We start from the raw sequence: 20,227 nt of genomic DNA on the forward strand, positions 1-20,227 counted from the left end.
TTCTGACATCTGTGGGTTTTCCAAATGGAACATACATATTTCAAGATTCAAAGCTCACACCCATAAATGAGAGAAAGCATGCAACATCTACCTTTCTGCATCTGGATTTTCTCACTCAGAATAATTGTTTCCAACTTTATTCATTTGCCTGTGAATTTCAGAATTTCACTCTTCTTTATGGCTGAGTAATATTCCATTGTTCCTACATTCATTACCCATTTATAAGTCCGTGGACAGCTAGGCTATCTCTATCCCCTGGCTATTGTAAATAGAACAACAGTGGACATGGATGAGCAAGTATCTCTGCTGTCAGATATTTGCCCCTTGAGTGGCAAAGAGTGGTATAGCTAGATCATGTGGCAGATCTATTTCTAGCTTTTTTTTTTTTAAAGACAACCCTGATTTCAGTAGTGGCCACACTAGTTTGTACTCCCACCAGTAAGTGAGTAAATGCTTATTTGTCCCCTCACCCACACCGGCATTTGTTTTCATGTTTTGTTTGGTTTTGTTTTGTCATTTTGACACAGATCAGTGTACAGCTGTTCCACAGAGGCAGAATGATGAAAACAAAAATATAGTACACTGGGTGGATTTTTATTTTTTTAAAGTCACCTTTAGTTTATCAGGAACTGTTTTTATAGCATTTTTGTAGAAAACCCTCTGTTTATCCTGTTTTTGAAGCCATGAGAATTATACAGTTTGAAAATACCTTAAAGAGAGTCAGTCACCTTCTGCTCTGGGGAGGAGGGGATGATATGCTTCCTGGGCTGGGGGGTGGTTAGGACACAAAAGAGAAGGAAGTACCCTTGTGGACTGGATGGGATGGCTTCTAGTGGTTGTGAAGCACCCACACTGGCAGTCACTTCTAGTGCCCTGGCTGGTTCGTACAGTGGGAGAGTAGCAGGAAGAATGTGGGGGCAGAAAGACTTGCTGCCTGCTTCCTGTGACTTCTTTGACTAGCTTCTTAGGAAGTTTCTGTCAGAGCCCAAGGTTAGAGACCAATGTTAGAACCAGATTCCCAGTATTAGCTCTGTTTGGAAAAAGTTTTTTTTCCCTCATTAGGGACTTGTCTTCCCCTCCTTCCACATTTGTAGTCTGGCAAGTTGAGAGGGGAGGGGTGAGGGCAGCATGATAGTGGGACAGAAAGGAATGTGTGAGTCAGAACAAACGTACTATGGTACTTGGGAAACGCTCGAGATACCCAGGGCATACAGATGCTGACTTAGTGATGTCATTTATGGAAAGAGACCTTGTCATCGTGTTTCAAGGAAAGTTCTTTGGGAACTTTACTCGTTTCTTACTAATTTGTAAAAACAAATGCAGCAAAGATACAGAGACTTCACTTCTTTATTAACAATACAGATGCTGAGGACATAAAAGTGTAGGTGGCAGCAAAACCTTATAGGTATCTGGCTCCTGTGCAAGGGTGGTTCTCTAGGACTCCTGCATAGTACTCCAGAAAAGAGGCACCTCCGAGCACTTCTAGCTTCTGCTGTCTCCTATATTGTTCTCGTCTTCCCTTAAACCAATTCTACAACAATCCAGAAAAAAATGGTTCAGTATAGTAACCAGGATTATAATTAGAAAACATATCATGTAATATTGGTTACCCTCTATAATTTATATCAATATAATTTACATTAATATTATCTTGTTCAGAAGAACCTGGTTTCTCACTGCTGTAATTCTGTAAGGTGAAGGGGAAGAAAGGCTGGTAGAGGGTACAGAACTTGCCTAGAATGTGGGAGAGCCAGGCTTCTGGCCCCAGCATTGCAAAATAGTTCATGGACAATTACTGCACACCTGGCTTCTCTGTCTCCTCTCCTAGAGCCCTCTGCAGATACTTATCAGCACTCTCGGGCAGATGCAGCCACATGGTCCAGAGAGGTTTTTTTTTTTTTTTTTTTTTTTTTTTTTTTTTTTTTTTTTTTTTTTTTTTTTTGAGACAGGGTTTCTCTGTATAGCCCTGGCTGTCCTGGAACTCACTCTGTAGACCAGGCTGGCCTCGAACTCAGAAATCTGTCTGCCTCTGCCTCCCAAGTGCTGGGATTAAAGGCGTGCGCCACCACCGCCCAGCAGAGAGTTCTTTTGATGGGTGACCTTATCTGTATGGCTTCACTAGGCACTTCAAAACAGCAGGAGGACTGGATATTCGACTCTCTGCTTTCCCCATTCCCACCAGTCTCTGTTTAAACAAGTTTACATCAGCTTTCTGAGTGCTCAGCTCTGCCTGTGAACTAACCACGTACTCAAATTGCCCCATAAGGATAGAATTTACGCTCAGTTTTCAGTATTTCATAGTTTAGGATCACCATTAGCCACACTAATATGAATAATTCAAATAATTTATATTTCATAACCCCAGTGGGATGTCTCCACAAAGACATCTTTCTACCTGAAGGATATCAGTGTTCCAAAGAATTTCATTCATACATATATATATATATATATATATATGTATATGTATATATATATATACATATATATGAGTTTGTATAACAATTTATTAATACAACTATTAATGCATACAAAGTATACATATTTTATATGTTAAAACATATATTCATAGTTTATCTACAGGATACATGTATATATGATCTATATGTGTCTATTCTGTGTTCCTTTCAGAAGCTGTGCTGTCCTAAAATAAGCCATTTAAAGTTGACTGGTTTTTTTTTTTTTTACTTTTTTTTTAATGTATGTGAGTACACTGTCGCTTTTTTCAGACACACCAGAAGAGGGCATCAGATCTCATTACAGATGGTTGTGAGCCACCATGTGGTTGCTGGGAATTGAACTCAGGGCCTCTGGAAGAGCAGTCACTGCTCTTAACCAATGAGCCATCTCTCCAGCCCCGATTTGGTTTTCTTTTCTTTTCCTTTCCTTTCTTTTCTTTTCTTTTCTTTTCTTTTCTTTTCTTTTCTTTTCTTTTCTTTTCTTTTCTTTCTTTCTTTCTTTTTTTTGGTTTTTCGAGACAGGTTTTTTTTGTATAGCCTTGGCTGTCCTGGAACTCACTCTGTAGACCAGGCTGGCCTCGAACTCAGAAATCCTCCTGCCTCTGCCTCCCAAGTGCTGGGATTAAAGGCGTGTGCCACCACTGCCCGGCCCGATTTGGTTTTCTTATTCCATTTTATATTCACAAAGAACATAAAGTTCAGAGGTTATTTTAAGGGGGCTGTAGAGAAGAGTTAAAAGCACTTAATGCTCTTGTAGGGAACCAAGTTTGGTTCCTAGCCCATGCATAAGGGGGTTCATGACCACTTGTAATTCAAGCTCCAGGGGATTTGATATCCTCTTCTAGCCTCGGAGGATACTTGCACACATGTTACATGCAGATATAGACACAACTATACACATGAATGAAAAATTGTAAAAATAAAGATTTTAAAAATGTAATTCTGAAACATAAAACTTAAAACAACAACAACAACAACAACAACAACAACAACAACAACAACAACACAACTTTACCCATAGGCTAAAAGTATCCAAGATAAGAAGCAAGTTGTAGAATGGCTGTCCTGTCAAATTGTTTTCTTCTTACCTGAACTCTGGCTTCACTCACACCTATCCATCTTGCCAGATGTTTTCTGAGGGCAAAAATAGCAGATATTCAGTATTGGGCATTTTGGAAGAAATACAATATTTTATTTATACTTGTTTTAAATGTTTATTCCAGCCTTTGCTTTCTGTGGCATTCACCTTGAAGATTTTTGAGGCTTAATAAAATTCCACTAGGCTTTTAATCCCAGCAGTCAGGAAGCAGAGGCAGGTGAATCTCTGTGAGTTTGAGGTCAGCCTGGTCTACAGAGTGAGTTCCAGGATAGCCAGGACTATGCACAGAGACCCGGTGTCAAAAAACAAACAACAAAACTACCCCCCCAACAATTCTACTGGTAATTTTATCTTATTATCATCCACCATTAACAGCCATGAAAACCCAAGCGGTCCCTAATAAGACATTTGAAAAACACTAATACTTAGACCAGCAAAATCCTCAAAAGAAATGCTCCCAATATCAGGTGAGGTGATGCAGGAAACTTTTTTCAAATAATTAAACAACAGTTACAAAACAAATACAAACAGGAAAATCCTGTGTGAGGCATTTTGTCAGAATTGAAGTATAAACTCAAAGAAAAGATTTCCTCCCTCTCTCTCCCCCCTCTCTTTTCTGAGACAGAGTTTCTTTTTTGTTTTGTTTTGTTTTTTTGTTTTTTTTCGAGACAGGGTTTCTCTGTGTAGCCCTGGCTGTCCTGGAACTCACTCTGTAGTCCAGGCTGGCCTCGAACTCAGAAATCCACCTGCCTCTGCCTCCCAAGTGCTGGGATTAAAGGCATGCGTCACCACTGCCCGGCTCCTGAGACAGGGTTTCTCTGTGTAGTCCTGGCTGTCCTGGAACTTGTTCTGTACAACAGGCTTGCCTGGAACTTACAGAGATCTTCCTGCCTCTGCCTGCTGTGTGCTGGGGTGTGCCACCATTGGCCAGTTTTAAAGATTTCAAATATTAACTCAGGAGGATGTTCAGCTTGCTGATGGTCAGGAGAATACCACATTACATTTATTTGTTTAATTTATTTGGCGCGTGTTAGTGCATGTGTAGGTAGGTATAGGTGTGTGTGTGTGTGTGTGTGTGTGTGTGTGTGTGTGTGTGCCTGAGCTATGGTGCATCTGTGCAGATCAAAGTGCAAGTGATGGGAGTCTGTTCTCTCCTTCCACAGTGTGGGTTCTGGGGATTGAACTCAGGTTCTCAGGCTTGGTGGCAAGTGCCTTTACCCACTAAGCCATCTTACAAGTCCCAGGAAAAGAAATGTTGACTACAACAAGTAGAAAAGGAACAGACAACAACAACAAAACAATAACCACTTCACAATACTGGCTGCCTAGTCTTATATTCCATAGCAGAGAACCAGAAAGAAATAAAAAACCCTTCAAGCAAGTGGAACATGCCCTAAATCCCAATACAAATGGTCTGGAGACGGGGCAGGCCTGGAACTCATTATTTAAGTCATATCCTTGCCTCCACTTCCCAACTGCTAGAACTCCAGGTGCACTACTAACACACACAGCAGCATGCTTTTGAAAAATACTGTTTCGAGATAATGTTTCACTTTGCAGCTCTGAGAATGCCACTCTCCCACAGGCTCACCTATTTGAATGCTTATTGTATTGAATAAAATCCCCGGTTGGTAGAACTGTTTAGAAAGAATTAGGGGTTGTGATCTTGTTGGAGAGGGTAGGCTTTGCACCTTCAAAACTCATGAGATTCTGCTGAGTCTCTCTTTGCTTCATGGTTGTATCTCAAGATATAAGCGACTGCCCTGTACCTACCTGCCTACTGCTGTGCTCCCTGCCTGCCTACTGCCGTGCTCCCTGCTGTGATGGTCAGGAACTCTAATCCTCTGAGACTGTAAGCCCCCAAAAACTTTATTTATTTATTTATTTATTTATTTATTTATTTATTTATATAAATAAGGTGCTTTGGTCACAGCAAGAGAAAAGTAACTAAGACGCTAGCTAAGCTTACCAGGAAAGTCACTTCTGTCCACGCTTGGCATTCCTAGCACCAGAAAGATGCCGCCATGCCCAGTATTGAATCTTGTTTTACAGATCACTTTTCTATGGGAAGGGGAACAAAATAGAGGCCCCCCCAAAACAAACCCAGTAACTAAGAGAAAGGTGCCACCAGGCTTTGTGGTGCTTCCTTTTAATACTAGCACTTGGGAGGCAAAGGCAGGTAAAACTCTGTTAGTTCCATGCCAGCCAGGGATATATAGGGAGACCCTGGAGAGACAATGCACTCATAAGTAAAAATAAACTTAAAGTCAAACACACGATATACAGATCTTTGAAATTTCTATTATTCCAACCACTCGACCTTTCACATGTTCAACAGGATCTTACTTAGAGAGAAGACACTGTCCAAAGTTTTCCACTCTAAGTCATTTAAAAACTATATAAAAATGCCTTCATCCCCATTATCTTTGCCAGGGTTTCCATTGCTTGGATGAAACACCATGGCCAAAAACAACTTGGAGAGGAAAGAGTTTATTTTGCTCACAGTTCATTATTTTGCTAATAGTTCATCAAAAGCGGTGAAAGCAGGAACGGAAGCAGAACAGAATCCTGGAGACAGGAGCTGATGCAGAGGCCATCGAGGCATGCTGCTTGCTCCCCATGGCTTGCTTAGTCTACTTTCTTATAGAATCCAGGACCACCTGCTCAGGGTGGCCTCACCCACAATGGGCTGTGCCCTCTAGAGTCAACCAATAATTATGAGAATACCCTAAAGGCTTTCCTACAGCCTGATTTTTTTTTTAAACCTGTTTTTTATTTTTATTTGCACTGATGTTGTGCCTGCATGTATGCCTTTGTGAGGGTGCTAGATCCTCTGGAACTAGAGTTACAGACCATTGTGAGCCACCACGTGGGTGCTGGGATTTAAATCTGGCTTCTCTGAAGAGCAGCCTGTGCTCTTAACTGTTGAGCCAGTGCCTTCAGCCCCTGACAGCCTGCTCAGACAGAAACTTTCTCAATTGAGGATCCCTCCTCTCTGATGACTCTAGCTTGTGTTAAGTTGATATAAAACTATCCAGAACAAACACTTTGCACGAGTCTACCCCCCTACCCCAGCACATTACCCCCCACCATACTACTGCAGGATGCAGGATTCTGGCAGCCTGGGTTTTGGAAGTGGCTTTTATTTAGGGTAAGAGGCCAGCTGAGGAAATGGCCCAGAAGATAGGTAAAGGTAAAGGTAGGAAGCCAGATGGCCTGCACTTGATCCTGAGTCTCAGGAGGAAGGAGAGAACAGACTAACAACCCAAGCTGTATTCTGACCTCTACATGTGACAGATGTCACCTACTCCCACAGTAACACATTCCCACTCTCACAAATCAAACAAATACATATATAATGTGCAATTTTCAAGGGGTAGCAGGAGGAGGATGATCTGGCAGCTGCTGTGGACTGCCATGTGCTCCTAGGAAACAGGCTCTGCTTACCTTTCTTCTGCACTGATGAAGTGATTCTGCTGGAAAATTCGCTCCAGCTCCTGCAACTGCCACCGGTTGAACTTGTAGTGGAAGCTACGCTGGCGTACCAGCACGGACACAGGCTGCACACCAGATATCAGCACTGACACAGGCTGCACACCAGATATCAGCACCGGAATAGGCTGCACATTCTCTATGACCTCCATGTCCTTGGGGACTGGCTCCTCTGGCTGCTTTTCATTCTCTCGGCCACAGCCACTGGCACCATGGCCTTCTTGGTTCCTGTTATCCATGAGGCCTGCAGCGCCAGCAGCAGACCCACCTTCTCCACTTAATTCTTCTGCTCCTTTGCCTTCCGCTGCTGCTGCTCCTGCTCCTGCCCCAGGCTGGCCCTGTTCACTCTCTCCCTCATTTCTACCCTCTCCATCCCGTAAGATCATCTGTGCCTTCACATCTGGAAGTGGGGAAACAAACAAACAAACAAAAAACAGGCGTCAGGGCCTAGGCTGGTGCGGAGGTCCGGTGAAGTCTCAGCAAATGCTTCAGTGCACAGCAACTCTCTAGTTGCCTCTGCAGACACATTTCTCCCCCTCGTGCACATGGCCAACCCACCATTCCCAGAAAGCACTCACCATTCAACTTTTCCTTATCCTCATCAAGTCCCTCATGAAGTAAGCAGTTGGTGTTTTGATGCTCCATGTCCTGAATGCGCCCCTGCAGCTTGCCCCAGCGGATTCTGAGTCGGAGCTCCCGAGGTTACGTGGTTTCGAAAGCCTAAAGGCCAAAAGCCGAAAGCCGAAAGCCGAGCTTCTCAACCAGGAAGAGATTCTCTTGTAGCCCTTGGGGGCGGTAGTGCAGGTTACCAAGTATCCAATCATGGGTGCGCTATCCTGACTTCCATTTGATCTCCTGCAGCTATGGGTTGAGCCTGAGGTGCAAAACAGACCAGGTTGGTGCTGCAACGAGCAGGCTATATTTGCAGGGACCGCATGGTACTTAGGCTTGTACAGATGCACACGTGGCTATCCAAGTTGCAGTTGGATAAATTATCTTCTAGGGTCAACTATGCCAAACGACTTGTATTGAAAAAGAAAAGCTCTGGAGACCTTGGAGACATGTTTTTAGAATACTTCTTGTTTAGTTGGGGGGGGGTGCCTTTTCATGACTTTAATCCCAGTATTCAGGGGAAAGAAGGAAGTGGCTTTCTGAGTTCCAAGCCAGTCTTGTTTACATAGTGATTTCCAGGACAGCCAGAACCACAGTGAGACCATCTCCTCTCAAAAACAAAGGGTGTCTTTGGCTTAGGCCTAGTAGTTTATACTAGGCGCCTGTTACTTGACAGAGAACAGAAATTAAACTGATAAGATTATCCATGAGGTCTCTTCCTTTGAGTGTTCACAGAAAGCGCAGTTAGAGTCTGTCATGTTTCCATGTTGTGCCTTTACAGGAGCATGGGTGTGGATTGGGGTTTATTAGTACTGGACACACTCGTTAAAACCGTGAAAATTGCCATACCTTGCTGAGGTTCCCTGCATTTCTCTTGAATGGGCCCTCCTAAGCTTTTCTCTGAATGATCAAAGGATCAAGAGCAGGCTCCAATCTCCATCCAGAAACTATCAGTTAAGCAGCCCCTCCGCTGGCATGTGGTCAAACTGGTCTTTAGGCAGCAAATATTTTCCAACACGTTCTGGCCACTCTGAGACTAGAAACAGCCCCTGGGAACTAGGCTCTCTCCAGGCAGTTCTTTTTCTAGGGTGGGAGTATTCTAGGGTCCTGGTGCCAGAGGAGGGGTTCTTCTCCCACCAAAAGACATACCTCAGAATTCTGGACCCATTTTAAAACCAAACCTACACATATATGTTTCTGGCCCTTGTTTGTTCCTTGTTGTGTAACCTGAAACTACTGTTGTCAAGGTGCACAGAACCTGAGGATATTTTTTTCTCTATAGCTCTGGTCAAGATTATAAAGATATGTGTTGGGGCATACAGCTTATTGTATAGAGTCCTTGCCTAGCATGTGTAATGCTATCTGTGGCTAATCCCCAACACTGTCTTGTCTTGTCTTTTCTTGTTTGTTTTTTTGAGACTGGGTTTCTCTGTGTAGCCCCTGGTTGTCCTGGAACCCACTCTGTAGGCCAGACTGGCCTCGAACTCAGAGATTCACCTGCTTCTGCCTCTCGAATGTTGGTATTAAACACATGCGCCACCACTGCCTGGAAGAGTCTCTGTCTTTTAATGCTTGTAATCTTAGATCTCAGGAGGTAGGGGCAGAAAGATCGGAATTTCATCTTCAGCTACAGAATTTATTTGAATCTAGCTTGGAACACATACCACACTAATAAAAGTCCATCTCCTTTCCCAAAATTTGATAACTCCATTTTCAAATAAAGTAGTGGACCTTATTTAATTTTTAAACTCACAGAGATACACTTTTTGTCTTAACATGTGATCTATTCTTGAAAATGTTCCTAGTATATGTAAAAAACCCTCTATTTTCTTTCTTGTGATTACAGTGTACATAGGAGTTGCAACTGGCTAGGACTTTCCTTTCTTGGCAGCTTGCATAGAACCTTCTGCTACTATGAAAGCCAGTTCTCAGGGCTTTCAGGCCAGATCCAGCTGGATTCCTCCAAGTTCTGTGTGTGAAGTGTGTCATGTCTCCAGCAATCCAGACTAACTTTCAGCTCTGGGAGACCATTCAGTGCAATAGCAGTAGGCAGACCATTTTCAGTGTTTTCAAAATCTCTGTGATTGCCAAGGCCAACAACTTGAAGTGGGTTTCTCATGCCTGGTATTGAGGGTTTGTTATATAGTCCATGCCTCTTATGGGGAGCACTGTCACCCCAAATGGGATAATGTAACTTAGAAATACATACATATACATACATATATGTGTATATATGTTATTCTAAGCATATATATGTATACACATGTGTGTCTATGCACACAGACTTATATGTAATTAAGGTATATAATTATTTTTTCAGACATCCTTAGTGTTGTTTAATGCTCTTTTTTTTTTGACTTCCTTCCCAACTTCCCAATTAAAGGCCCGTTTTTTTTGCATTTCCCCCTTCAAATTACTTATGTACTGCTGTTTGCTTCTGTCAGCTTGCAGCCACACCTACAGTGAACCCACATCATTGCCAGCATTTGTGGTGGGCAGGTTTCTTGATTTTAGCCATTCTAACTGGGGGAAGATGAATCTTAAAGTAGTTATCATTTGAATTTTTCTAATTGCTAAGGATGTTGAACACTTTAGAGTTTTTTTTTACTTTAATCATTTTTTATTTCTTACTCTGAGAACTCTGTGTTCAGATCCATATCCCCTCCTTTTTTTTTTTTTTTAAATTGGGTCCTTTGTTTTCTTGATTTTAGTGGTCTGAGAGACTTTAAGTTTGAGTACTTGTATATTATGGATATTAATCATTTATCAGATGTATTGCTGGCAAAGACTCTCATCTACTTTAAGGGTTTTCAAACTAAATAAAAATCCCCACATTCTTTACAGAATTAAAAAAAACATATTTCTTTTGCTGTAAGAAGGTTTCTAGTTTTATGAATTTCCACTTGTCAACTGTTGGTCTTATTTCCTGAGCAAATAGAGTCCTATTCAGAAAGTCATTGGCTACATATCTATCTTGTAGGATACTGCCTATGATTTCTTCCATTAGTTTCAGCGTTTTGTATTTTACACAGAGGCCTTTAGTCCTTTTGTCCACTTGGCATTAATTTTGTTCCAATGGAGAGGTCATCCTTGGTTAGGTTTGTTCCTAGATATTTCATTTTCTTTGAGACCAGTGTACATGGGAGTGTATCCATAATTTCTCTTCTCACCATGTTTTATTGTTAGTGTATAGAAAGGCAACCAGTTTTTGTAATTTGGTTTTATATCCTGCCATGTTATTGATGTTTTTAATATATGCCTGTATTTGGCTTGCAAGCATTTTTTTCTTTAATTCTCATTACTATGTAAAAAGTTCAGGCAATGCAGTTGCAGTGGACATCTCCATACCAAGTGCTGATGGAGTGGGGTATCAGGTAGAGATATTAAGATCCCAGGGCTCACGGGATGGCCCTTGAGATTAAGTGAGAGGGTTTGTTTTTTTTAAAAAAAGGTAGAGAGCTGAGTGTGTTGGCACATGCCTTTGATTACAGCATGTGTGCAGCAAAGGCAATCAGATATCTGTGAGTTTGAGGCCACCTTGGTTTACAAATCAAGTTCCAGGACAGCCAGAGCTGTCATACAGAGACATCTGGCTTCCCCGTGCACAGGCATACATGTCTACACTCCACCAACACATGAATACATACCCCTTGTGCATATCACCATAAAGAAAACTGATAATGTTATTTGGAAGTGAAATACTACCTCTCCATTTTGATCTCAATCTACATGATTTTAAAGTGATTTTTGATTCACTGAAGTCTTTTGTTGTGGTAAATCTCTGACCCAAATAAGTCCAGTCAAGAAAAACACAACTCAATATTTATGGATATAAACTGGAGGCCTAGATTGGGCAGATTTACCACTGCACTACTCTATTCCCCAGCTATGAGATCCCTTACAACTTGCGATTTTTCCAGGCCACATTCTTCTCCTCCTCCGTTGTCCTTCCATCTCTGGCTCCTCCATAGCTCCTCTGTAGCTCCTCAGTAGCCTCTCTCTCTCCTGTTGACTTCCTCCTCTGACTCCTCCCCTTCTGACTCCTCCTCTTCCTTTTTCTCCACCTCCCCTTCTACTGCCCAATCACTGGCTCTAGCCTTTATTTTACAAATTTAATTGTACAGAAGGTTCACAAGATTCACTCCTCTTCTGCAGCCCCTCCCAGGAGTGGAAATACCATGAAAACACGAGGCTGGGGCTATCCACAACAGTCTTTTGCCTAGAATTTAATCTTGTCTGGTATCAAGGTCATGGGACATTTCTTTGAATGTTATTTGTCTGTTTCTGAATTTTGAATCTTTCTGGGAAGATTTTTCTTTTAAAATATTATATATATATATATATATATATATATATATATATATATTACATAACACAAACACACACACACACACACACACACACACACACACACACACACACACACACACGGCTTTCGTCTGCACTAATGTCTGTGCACTATGTGTGTGCAGTGCCTGAGCAGTCCAGAAGAGGGTAGAGGAGCCCCTGGGACTGGAATTATAGATGATTGTGAGCTGCCATATGCTTGGAGTATGTGAATGAGTGGTTCTCTGATTCTTCTGTTTTGTCTTGGGCTGTTTTCTTTCTGTTGGTTTGCCTTGTCTATCTCTGATATGATGGTTTTTGTTCTATCTTAATATATATTATTTTGTTATGTTTTGTTGTTATCTCTTAGAAGCCTGTTCTTTTCTGAGAGACAGAATGAGAGTGAACCAGGATGGAAGGGGAAGAGGAGAGGCACTTGAAGGAGTAGAGGGAGGGGAAACTGTAATCAGGATATACTATATGAGAAAAAAAAATCTATTTTTAATAAAAAGAGGGAAAAAAGAAAAAGAGAAAAAAGTATTATCTTCTGTCACATATACTAGTAAAAGTATTGTTATAATACTTTTTAGTATATAATATAAATATATAACATACAATATATTACATATTAATATAAAATATTAATATATAATATATATTATATATAATATATGTAATACTAATACTAATTTAACTATATAACATGTTTTTCTCTTATTTATCTTTTAGCCATCTGCTGGCACAATTCAGCACACTATCTAATTTAAAGAGAGAAAAGCTGTATAATCATCCCAAAGATATCAGAGAGCACCTGATTTAATTCAACAACATTTTGTATAAAAATTCTTTAACATTAGCAATTTTATTAGAATAAACTCTCCTTACCATCTAAAAGAGTATTTACCAAATTTAAAAAAAAAAAAACATTAATAGGGGCTGGAGAGATGTCTCAGTGGTTAAGTACACTGACTGCTCTTCCAAAGGACCCTGGTTTGGTTCAGAGCACTCACATGGCAGTTCACAGCTGTCTGCAACTCCAGTTCTAGAGAATCTGGCAGCCTCTTCTGGCTTTTGTGGGTACTACATGCACACAATGCATATACATAGTACATATACATAGTGCATATACATACATGTAGGCAAAGCACCCATACACATAAAATAAAGATGTGATAACAAAACATACTTTAGATATATTTATTTTACACATGAGTGTTTTGCATGCATATGTTAGTGTGTGAGTATTTGTGTATGTGTGAGTGTGTACGTCTACTAAAGTGTGGTATGTCTAGGCATGTGAGTATGTGTGATTGTGTGAGTGTGTAAGAGAGTTGTAGGTGTAAGTATGTGTTTTGTTATTGAGGTTTTGAGTGTTAGTGTGAGTGCCTGTGTGACTTTAACTGAGGGTGTAATGTGGAGTGTGTGTGAAAGTGTATATTTGATTGTGTACATGTGAGTGTGTACATGTGTGTATGTATGCAGGCATGTGTGAGTTCATGTATATGTTTAGTGTCTTTTGCTTATAATAAAGTGTTCTTCCTTTTTTATAATCAATTTTAGTTTGTAGGCCATTTTTTTGGTCAGATATTAGGATAGGAACATCTTGTTTCCTTGTCCATTTGCTTTTTCCCCACATTCTTTCACTGCCCCTGAAGAAGAGTTTCTTTTAGACAGCAAAATATAGAGTTTGTTTCTTAATCCATTCATCTAACTTGTATCTTTTGATTGAGTAGTTGAGGCCATGAATCTTTGAAGGTGTTATTGAAAGGTGTGTATTGATTGCAGCAGTTTTATTGGTTTTCTTTGTGGTTTGTGTTTGTAGTCCCATTTTGTGTTTCAGTAACTATAGCTTCACTTGTTTTCTCTATATAGACTATTGGTGTGCTTATTCCTCTCTTCAGTCTGAAGTTTTGCCTCCAGTATTCTCTGTAGAACTGGTTTGGTGGACATGAATTCTACCTTGCTTGTAACATGAATTTATATTTTCTGTCTCTTACAACTATGGTGTATAGTTTTGATGGGTATAGTAGTCTAGGTTGGCAGTCACCATCTTTCAGAACTCAGAATACATTGCTCCACAGTCTTCAGGATTTCAGAGTTTCCATTAAGAAATCAGGTGTTTTCTGATGGATTTTTTCCCTTTATATGTGACTTGCATTTTTTTCTCTTGTGGCTTTCAGTACACTTTCTTTGTTCTGTATAATTAATATTTTAGCTATGATGCTTTCTTTGTTCTGTATATTTAATGTTTTAGCAATGATGTGCCCTGGAGAGTTTCTTTTTTTCTTTTTCTTTCCTTTTTTTTTGAGAGTTTTTTTTTTCAGCTCGATTTGTTGTTTCTGGTACTTGTTTTCTAGTAACAACTACAGAAACAATTTGTGAAAGTATAGCCTTTGTACATTTGTATCATAAATGTCACTTTTGAAATTGAAGCTTTCTGCTGGCTGCCTATATATTATCTATATACTCTAGGTCCTAGAACCTAGGTAATGTTTGATGTTTGAGAACAAACATCACCCCAAGTATCCCTCTGCTTCCTTAAGTGAAGGATGCAACTGTTGCATCTCTTTGAATGATTATCTTATGTTTCCAGGATGAGAAGTGAGGGGTAGATCATAGCAGTAGGTACAAGCAGCTGGGGTATGTATGAGTCTGACAGGGCAGCTACTGAGGAATTCCAGCTCCATAGGAGATGGGGAGAGTGTCAGCTTCTGCATCTGTAATGAGCCCATTGGGAACTATGGGCTTTGGGAATATTGCATCTTTGAATCATCCATGACTCTGGAAGATCCCAGGCACACAGCCATATGGTGAATACAGTAATGTACACTGTGTGTTCTTGAATTTTTTGTCTTATAAAATTGTTTTGTTTTAGTCTACATAAATTTCTTTCTCAGAAATATTATTACCAAAGTGACTTGCTTATAGGGATTTATAATTTGAAATAAACATAATTAAGAAAACAAGAATTTCTCTATTGTACTGAGGTATGATGTAAAACTTATTTATAGGCAATATTATTTAAAGCAGATAATTAGACTTATCTGCTAAAGCAACTTTCCTACTTAAGCCTATGTGATAGAAGGAAAACAGCAGCTAGGAGCTGTTTTCCTCAAAATCTTGCAGAGCAGTGGGGAATGTTTAGTTTCTACCACACAGAGCCACCAGGAATTTTTCATAGTCTTCTTTGGTTTCATCCAGGATGGCTTGGCAAAGACAGATTCCATACTTCTTCTAGTAAAGTTATTTGATTTCATTCATGTCAATTTCCAAACTGGAGACCATAATTCTGATGGGGAGTTCCAGCACCCTTCAGCTGGAGTGCTGGTGACACGTCTATGTAGGTAGAGTGTTTCAGAATTATAGTGATCAATGACATGAGCAAAGTTGTGTTCTTAAAATTTTTAAGTGGTAACCCTTTTACCAGGAACTATTTAAGAAGTTACAATATCTGCTGTTTCCCGCCCCTCCAGCTAGCTCTGTGGCTCCTGCGGCTCCTCCGGCTCCTCTCTTTCCTCTCCCGGCTTCCTGCGGCTCCAGCTTGGGCTCAGCGGTGGCGGGCAGTCGCAGTGGTACAGAATGGCAGACCTCAGTCTTGTGGATGCACTGACAGAGCCACCTCCAGAAACTGAGGGAGAGATAAAGCGAGACTTCATGGCCGCGTTGGAGGCAGAGCCCTATGAAGACATTGTGGGAGAAACTGTGGAGAAAAATGAGTTTATTCCTCTCTTGGATGGTGATGAGAAAACTGGGAACTCAGAGTCCAAAAAGAAACCATGTTTAGACACTAGCCAGGTTGAAGGTATCCCATCTTCTAAACCAACACTTCTGGCCAATGGTGATCATGGAATAGAGGGGAATAAGACTACAGGATGTCCAACTGACATCCTCAGAGAGAACGTGGACTATCAGGATTTTCAGAACAGCCAGGATTGGCCAGAAGATGCAAACTTTTGTTTCGAGCCCCAACAAGTGTTAGATACTAATCAGGCTGATCCCTTTAACATGCACCATGATGATGGTCTGGTGGATCTGCTCTTTGTTTCCAGTGGACCCACAAATGCTTCTGCATTTATAGAGCAAAACAGTCCTTTAGAAGACAGTTATGGTATGGTTCCACGTGACTCATTTGCTACCATGGCTGTTGTATCTCAGGAGGGGTCTGTAGGAGCCCCAAACTCTCCACACTCAGATTCCTGCATTCCCCCAGAGGTTACTATAGAAACCCAACAGCCAGCAACAGAGCTATCCAAGGCAGTAGAATTGGAATCAGTAAAAGAGCAGCTGCCAACTAAACCATTGGAAATGATGGCACAACAGACCACTGATGTGGTGCCATCCAAAGAAACCGAGGAATCTCCATCCATAGACATAACACCAGGCCCAGGCACAGAAGAAACACTGGCTAAAGATATAGAAGATATCACCAATCCAGATGTAATACTGGCAAATGTCACACAGCCATCAACTGAATCAGATATGTTCCTGGCCCAGGACATGGAATTACTCATAAAAACAGAGGCAGCCCATGTTAAAAATATATTGCCTACAGAACCAGATGTATCTTCAACCAAGGATATGGCACCACCTACAGAAGAAATGGTCCCAAGCAAGGATATGACATTCCTCAAAGAAACAGAGACAACACTTTCAATAAAAATGGACTTGGCACCACCTGAGGATGTGATGCTTCCCGAAGAAACACAGCTCTCCCCAGCCAAGGTCATGGTTACACTCTCAGAGAGAGACGTGGCCCCAGCAAGTGACGATGAGCCCTCTACAGAAGTGCCTGTGGCTCAAGAGGTGGTCTTGTCCTCAGAAACAGAGGTGGTACTGCCCTCAGACCCCATAATGGCATTGACAAAGGATGTGACAATCCCATTAGAAGCAGAGGGACCTCTGGTGACCGACATGACTCCATCTTCAGAAACAGAAATGACCATAAGCAAGGAGACAGCTCCACCCACAGAAACAAAATTGGGCATGGTCAAAGACATGACTCCACTCTCCGAATCAGAAGTGGCTCTGGTCACGGACATGGTTACACTTCCAGAAACAAAGATAACTGAGTTTAACAAAGAAGAGGTAACCTCAGTCAAGGACATGTCTCCGCCTATAGATACAGAGGCTCCCCTGGCTAAGAATGCTGATCTCCACTCAGGAAAAGAGTTGACTCTCGATAACAGCATGGTTCCAGCCTCGGATCTTGCACTACCCTTGGAAACAAAAGTAGCAACAGTTCAAATTAAAGACAAAGAAACTATACAGACCCAAGAAGAACTAAGTGAAGACTCCCAGTTAGAACCTGTGCAGCACAAGGGACAGTCGGCAGTACCTCCTTTTACAGTTTCACTAGAACCCGTCAAATCTACAGACCAAAAGTCTACCTTGCCAATAGATGAAGTTTCTCCATTAGAGAAATTAGAGCAGAAGGAAGCAGCTGGCGGCCAGCCTTCTGAGCTGTGCTCAGGAGTATCCCAGCTAGAAGGAAAGGCTGCTGTAGGTGTGACTGGAAATGACATCACTACCCCACCAAACAAAGAGCTACCACCAAGCCCAGAAAAGAAAGCAAAGCCTTTGGCTACCATTCAACCTGCAAAGACTTCAACATCGAAAGCCAAAACACAGCCCACTTCTCTCCCTAAACAACCAGCTCCCACCACCTCTGGTGGGTTGAATAAAAAACCCATGAGCCACGCTTCAGGCTCAGTGCCAGCTACCCCACACAAACGCCCTGCTGCTGCCACTGCTACTGCCAGGCCTTCCACCCTACTTGCAAAAGACGTGAAGCCAAAGCCAATTACAGACACTAAGATTACTACTGAAAAGCGGACCTCGCCATCCAAACCTTCATCTGCCCCACCCCTCAGACCTGGACCTAAAACCACCTCAACCATTTCAAAAGCCACATCTCCCTCAATGCTTGCTTCCACTGGGCCAAGGAGTAGAAGTCCAGCTACAACTCTGCCTAAGAGGCCCACCACCACCAAGACTGAGGGAAAACCTGCTGATGTCAAAAGGATGACTGCTAAGTCTGCCACAGCTGACTTGAGTCACTCAAAGACCACCCCTGCCAGTTCTGTGAAGAGAAACACCACTCCCACTGGGGCAGCACCCCCCGCAGGGGTGACTTCCACTCGAGTCAAGCCCATGTCTGCACCTTGCCGGTCTTCTGTGGCTCTTTCTATGGACAAGAAGCCCACCTCCACTAAGCCTAGCCCCTCTGCTCCCAGGGTGAGCCGCCTGGCCACAACCGTTTCTGCCCCTGATCTAAAGAGTGTTTGCGCCAAGGTTGGCTCTACAGAAAATGTCAAGCACCAGCCTGGGGGAGGCCGGGCCAAAGTAGAGAGAAAAACAGAGGCAGCTACCACAGTTGGAAAGCCTGAACCTAATGCAGTCACTAAAGCAGCCGGCTCCATTGCGACTGCACAGAAACCGCCTGCTGGGAAAGTCCAGATAGTCTCAAAAAAAGTGAGCTACAGCCATATTCAATCCAAGTGTGGTTCCAAGGACAATATTAAGCATGTCCCTGGAGGTGGCAATGTTCAGATTCAGAACAAGAAAGTGGATATATCCAAGGTCTCGTCCAAATGTGGGTCCAAAGCTAATATCAAGCACAAGCCAGGTGGAGGAGATGTCAAGATTGAAAGTCAGAAGTTGAACTTCAAGGAGAAGGCCCAAGCCAAAGTGGGATCCTTTGATAACATGGGCCACTTGCCTGCAGGAGGTGCCGTGAAGACTGAGGGCGGTGGCAGTGAGGCCCCTCCGTGTCCAGGCCCCCCCCGCTGGGGAGGAGCCTGTCATCCTTGAGGCTGTGCCTGTTGCTGGCGCCCCTACTTCAGCCAGTGGCCTCAGTGGCCACACCACCCTGTCAGGGGGTGGTGACCAAAGGGAGCCCCAGACCTTAGCCAGATACAGGAGATAAACATCTAACAATGACATTCTGGTCTTGTCTTCCATCTCCCTGTGTTCCCTCTCTTGTCTCCCCCGTTGTTACCCTCTCCCCTCCCTCCTCACGTGTCACTGCAGATTGAGACCTACAGGCTGACGTTCCGGGCAAATGCCAGGGCCCGCACTGACCATGGGGCTGACATTGTCTCCTGGCCTCCCCACTTCCCTGCTGGCCCAAGCTTGGGGTCTCGAGCCCTGGGCTCCTTTTCCCGGGTTGTCTACTAGACTTGTAAGCTCTTGGATGCTGGGCAGCCTCTTTAGCTCTCCTTCCCTCCTGCCTCGCTTGCTTGAGGCAGCAGCAGCCCCGCTGCCTTCACACCTCCTTCCACCCCTTTCTGGGCCCAGCTCCAACTTCACTATCTCACCACTTCCCCACTGCACCATGGAGAAAGGTGGGAGGGGATGGGAGTCTACTGGGTTCTCTGGGATCTAGAGGGGAGGAGCTGGATTCCAGCCTCAAAACCCAAAAGAAACTGACAAACCTTCCCTCTCTTCCCTGGCCCAACCTGGAGGGACTGGTAAGGGTGAACTCCCAAGTAGAGACCAGCACCGAATCCCCTGGAACCTAAGCCACTGCCTCTCCTTGACCCCATGGTGGAGGCCACCATGTAGGTGGTACCAGGCCCTTTTGCTGCCCCGCCTCAAGTTAGTCAAGGTTCAGTCCTCCTTGTCCCCACGGCTTATTGTACGTGAGTAGCTGCCGTCTCACTTTTTTCTTTTATTCTTTTCCCCTCCCTATGAACTGGTGGTGTAGTTTGCAGGTTGAAGCCATGTCTAAATGAGAGTTCTCAGTAGGTGGTAAGGGAAGCAGGAAAGAAGATCCTGAGTCTCCACTGAGGAGGCTGTCAGACATTGGGGGTTGCCCTACTCTGGGCAGCTTGGAGGCCCTGTGGGAAGAAGTGGGGCTATTGCCTAGTGAAGTCGGACAGCTAGGGAGGGTCAGTGTGACTGGTTGTGTTGGTATTGTGTATCTGCTGCTTTTCTAACCAAGAGGCTGGTTTTGGCATCTATCTCATTCCCTGGGAATCCAATGGTTACTGTATGATACAAAACCAGGGCTGGAGAAACAGAAATGAAGGTCAAAATCCCTGGCCTGTACCTGCAGGCCATGGCATCCAAATCCTCATATCTAAGGGAGCCTGAGATGTCCAGAACGCTTGTGAACAGTGGGGAATCAGGTGTGAAAATTTAAAACTAAAATGCATGAGACTGAGGCCATCCCACTTTTCTTCTGGTGTGACTGGAGAGGAGCAGGAGAGGCCAGCCATGGTGGTGTAGCCATCCCAGCGTG

The 20,227-nt window shown here is 42.9% G+C and overlaps 1 protein-coding gene and 1 pseudogene across 2 annotated transcripts in view; one reads left to right on the top strand and one right to left on the bottom strand.

The window, feature by feature from the left end:
• Positions 1–19,080, top strand: part of LOC117694352 (microtubule-associated protein 4 pseudogene) — a 40,307-nt pseudogene extending 21,227 nt beyond the window's left edge. The window contains exon 3 of the transcript XR_013106069.1: positions 15,459–19,080. The product of XR_013106069.1 is annotated as a microtubule-associated protein 4 pseudogene (transcript). The remainder of the gene's footprint in view (positions 1–15,458) is intronic.
• Positions 1,400–7,692, bottom strand: LOC117695097 (uncharacterized). The gene is made up of 4 exons (XM_034485987.1): positions 7,626–7,692; positions 7,003–7,447; positions 3,545–3,590; positions 1,400–1,531 (listed from the first exon to the last, which is right to left on the bottom strand). The coding sequence occupies exons 1-4, from the start codon at positions 7,690–7,692 to the stop codon at positions 1,400–1,402; spliced, it is 690 nt and encodes a 229-aa protein (XP_034341878.1).
• Positions 19,081–20,227: the final 1,147 nt, after the last annotated feature.

This window comes from Arvicanthis niloticus, chromosome X (assembly GCF_011762505.2).
Source record: "Arvicanthis niloticus isolate mArvNil1 chromosome X, mArvNil1.pat.X, whole genome shotgun sequence".
Lineage (NCBI taxonomy): Eukaryota > Metazoa > Chordata > Mammalia > Rodentia > Muridae > Arvicanthis > Arvicanthis niloticus.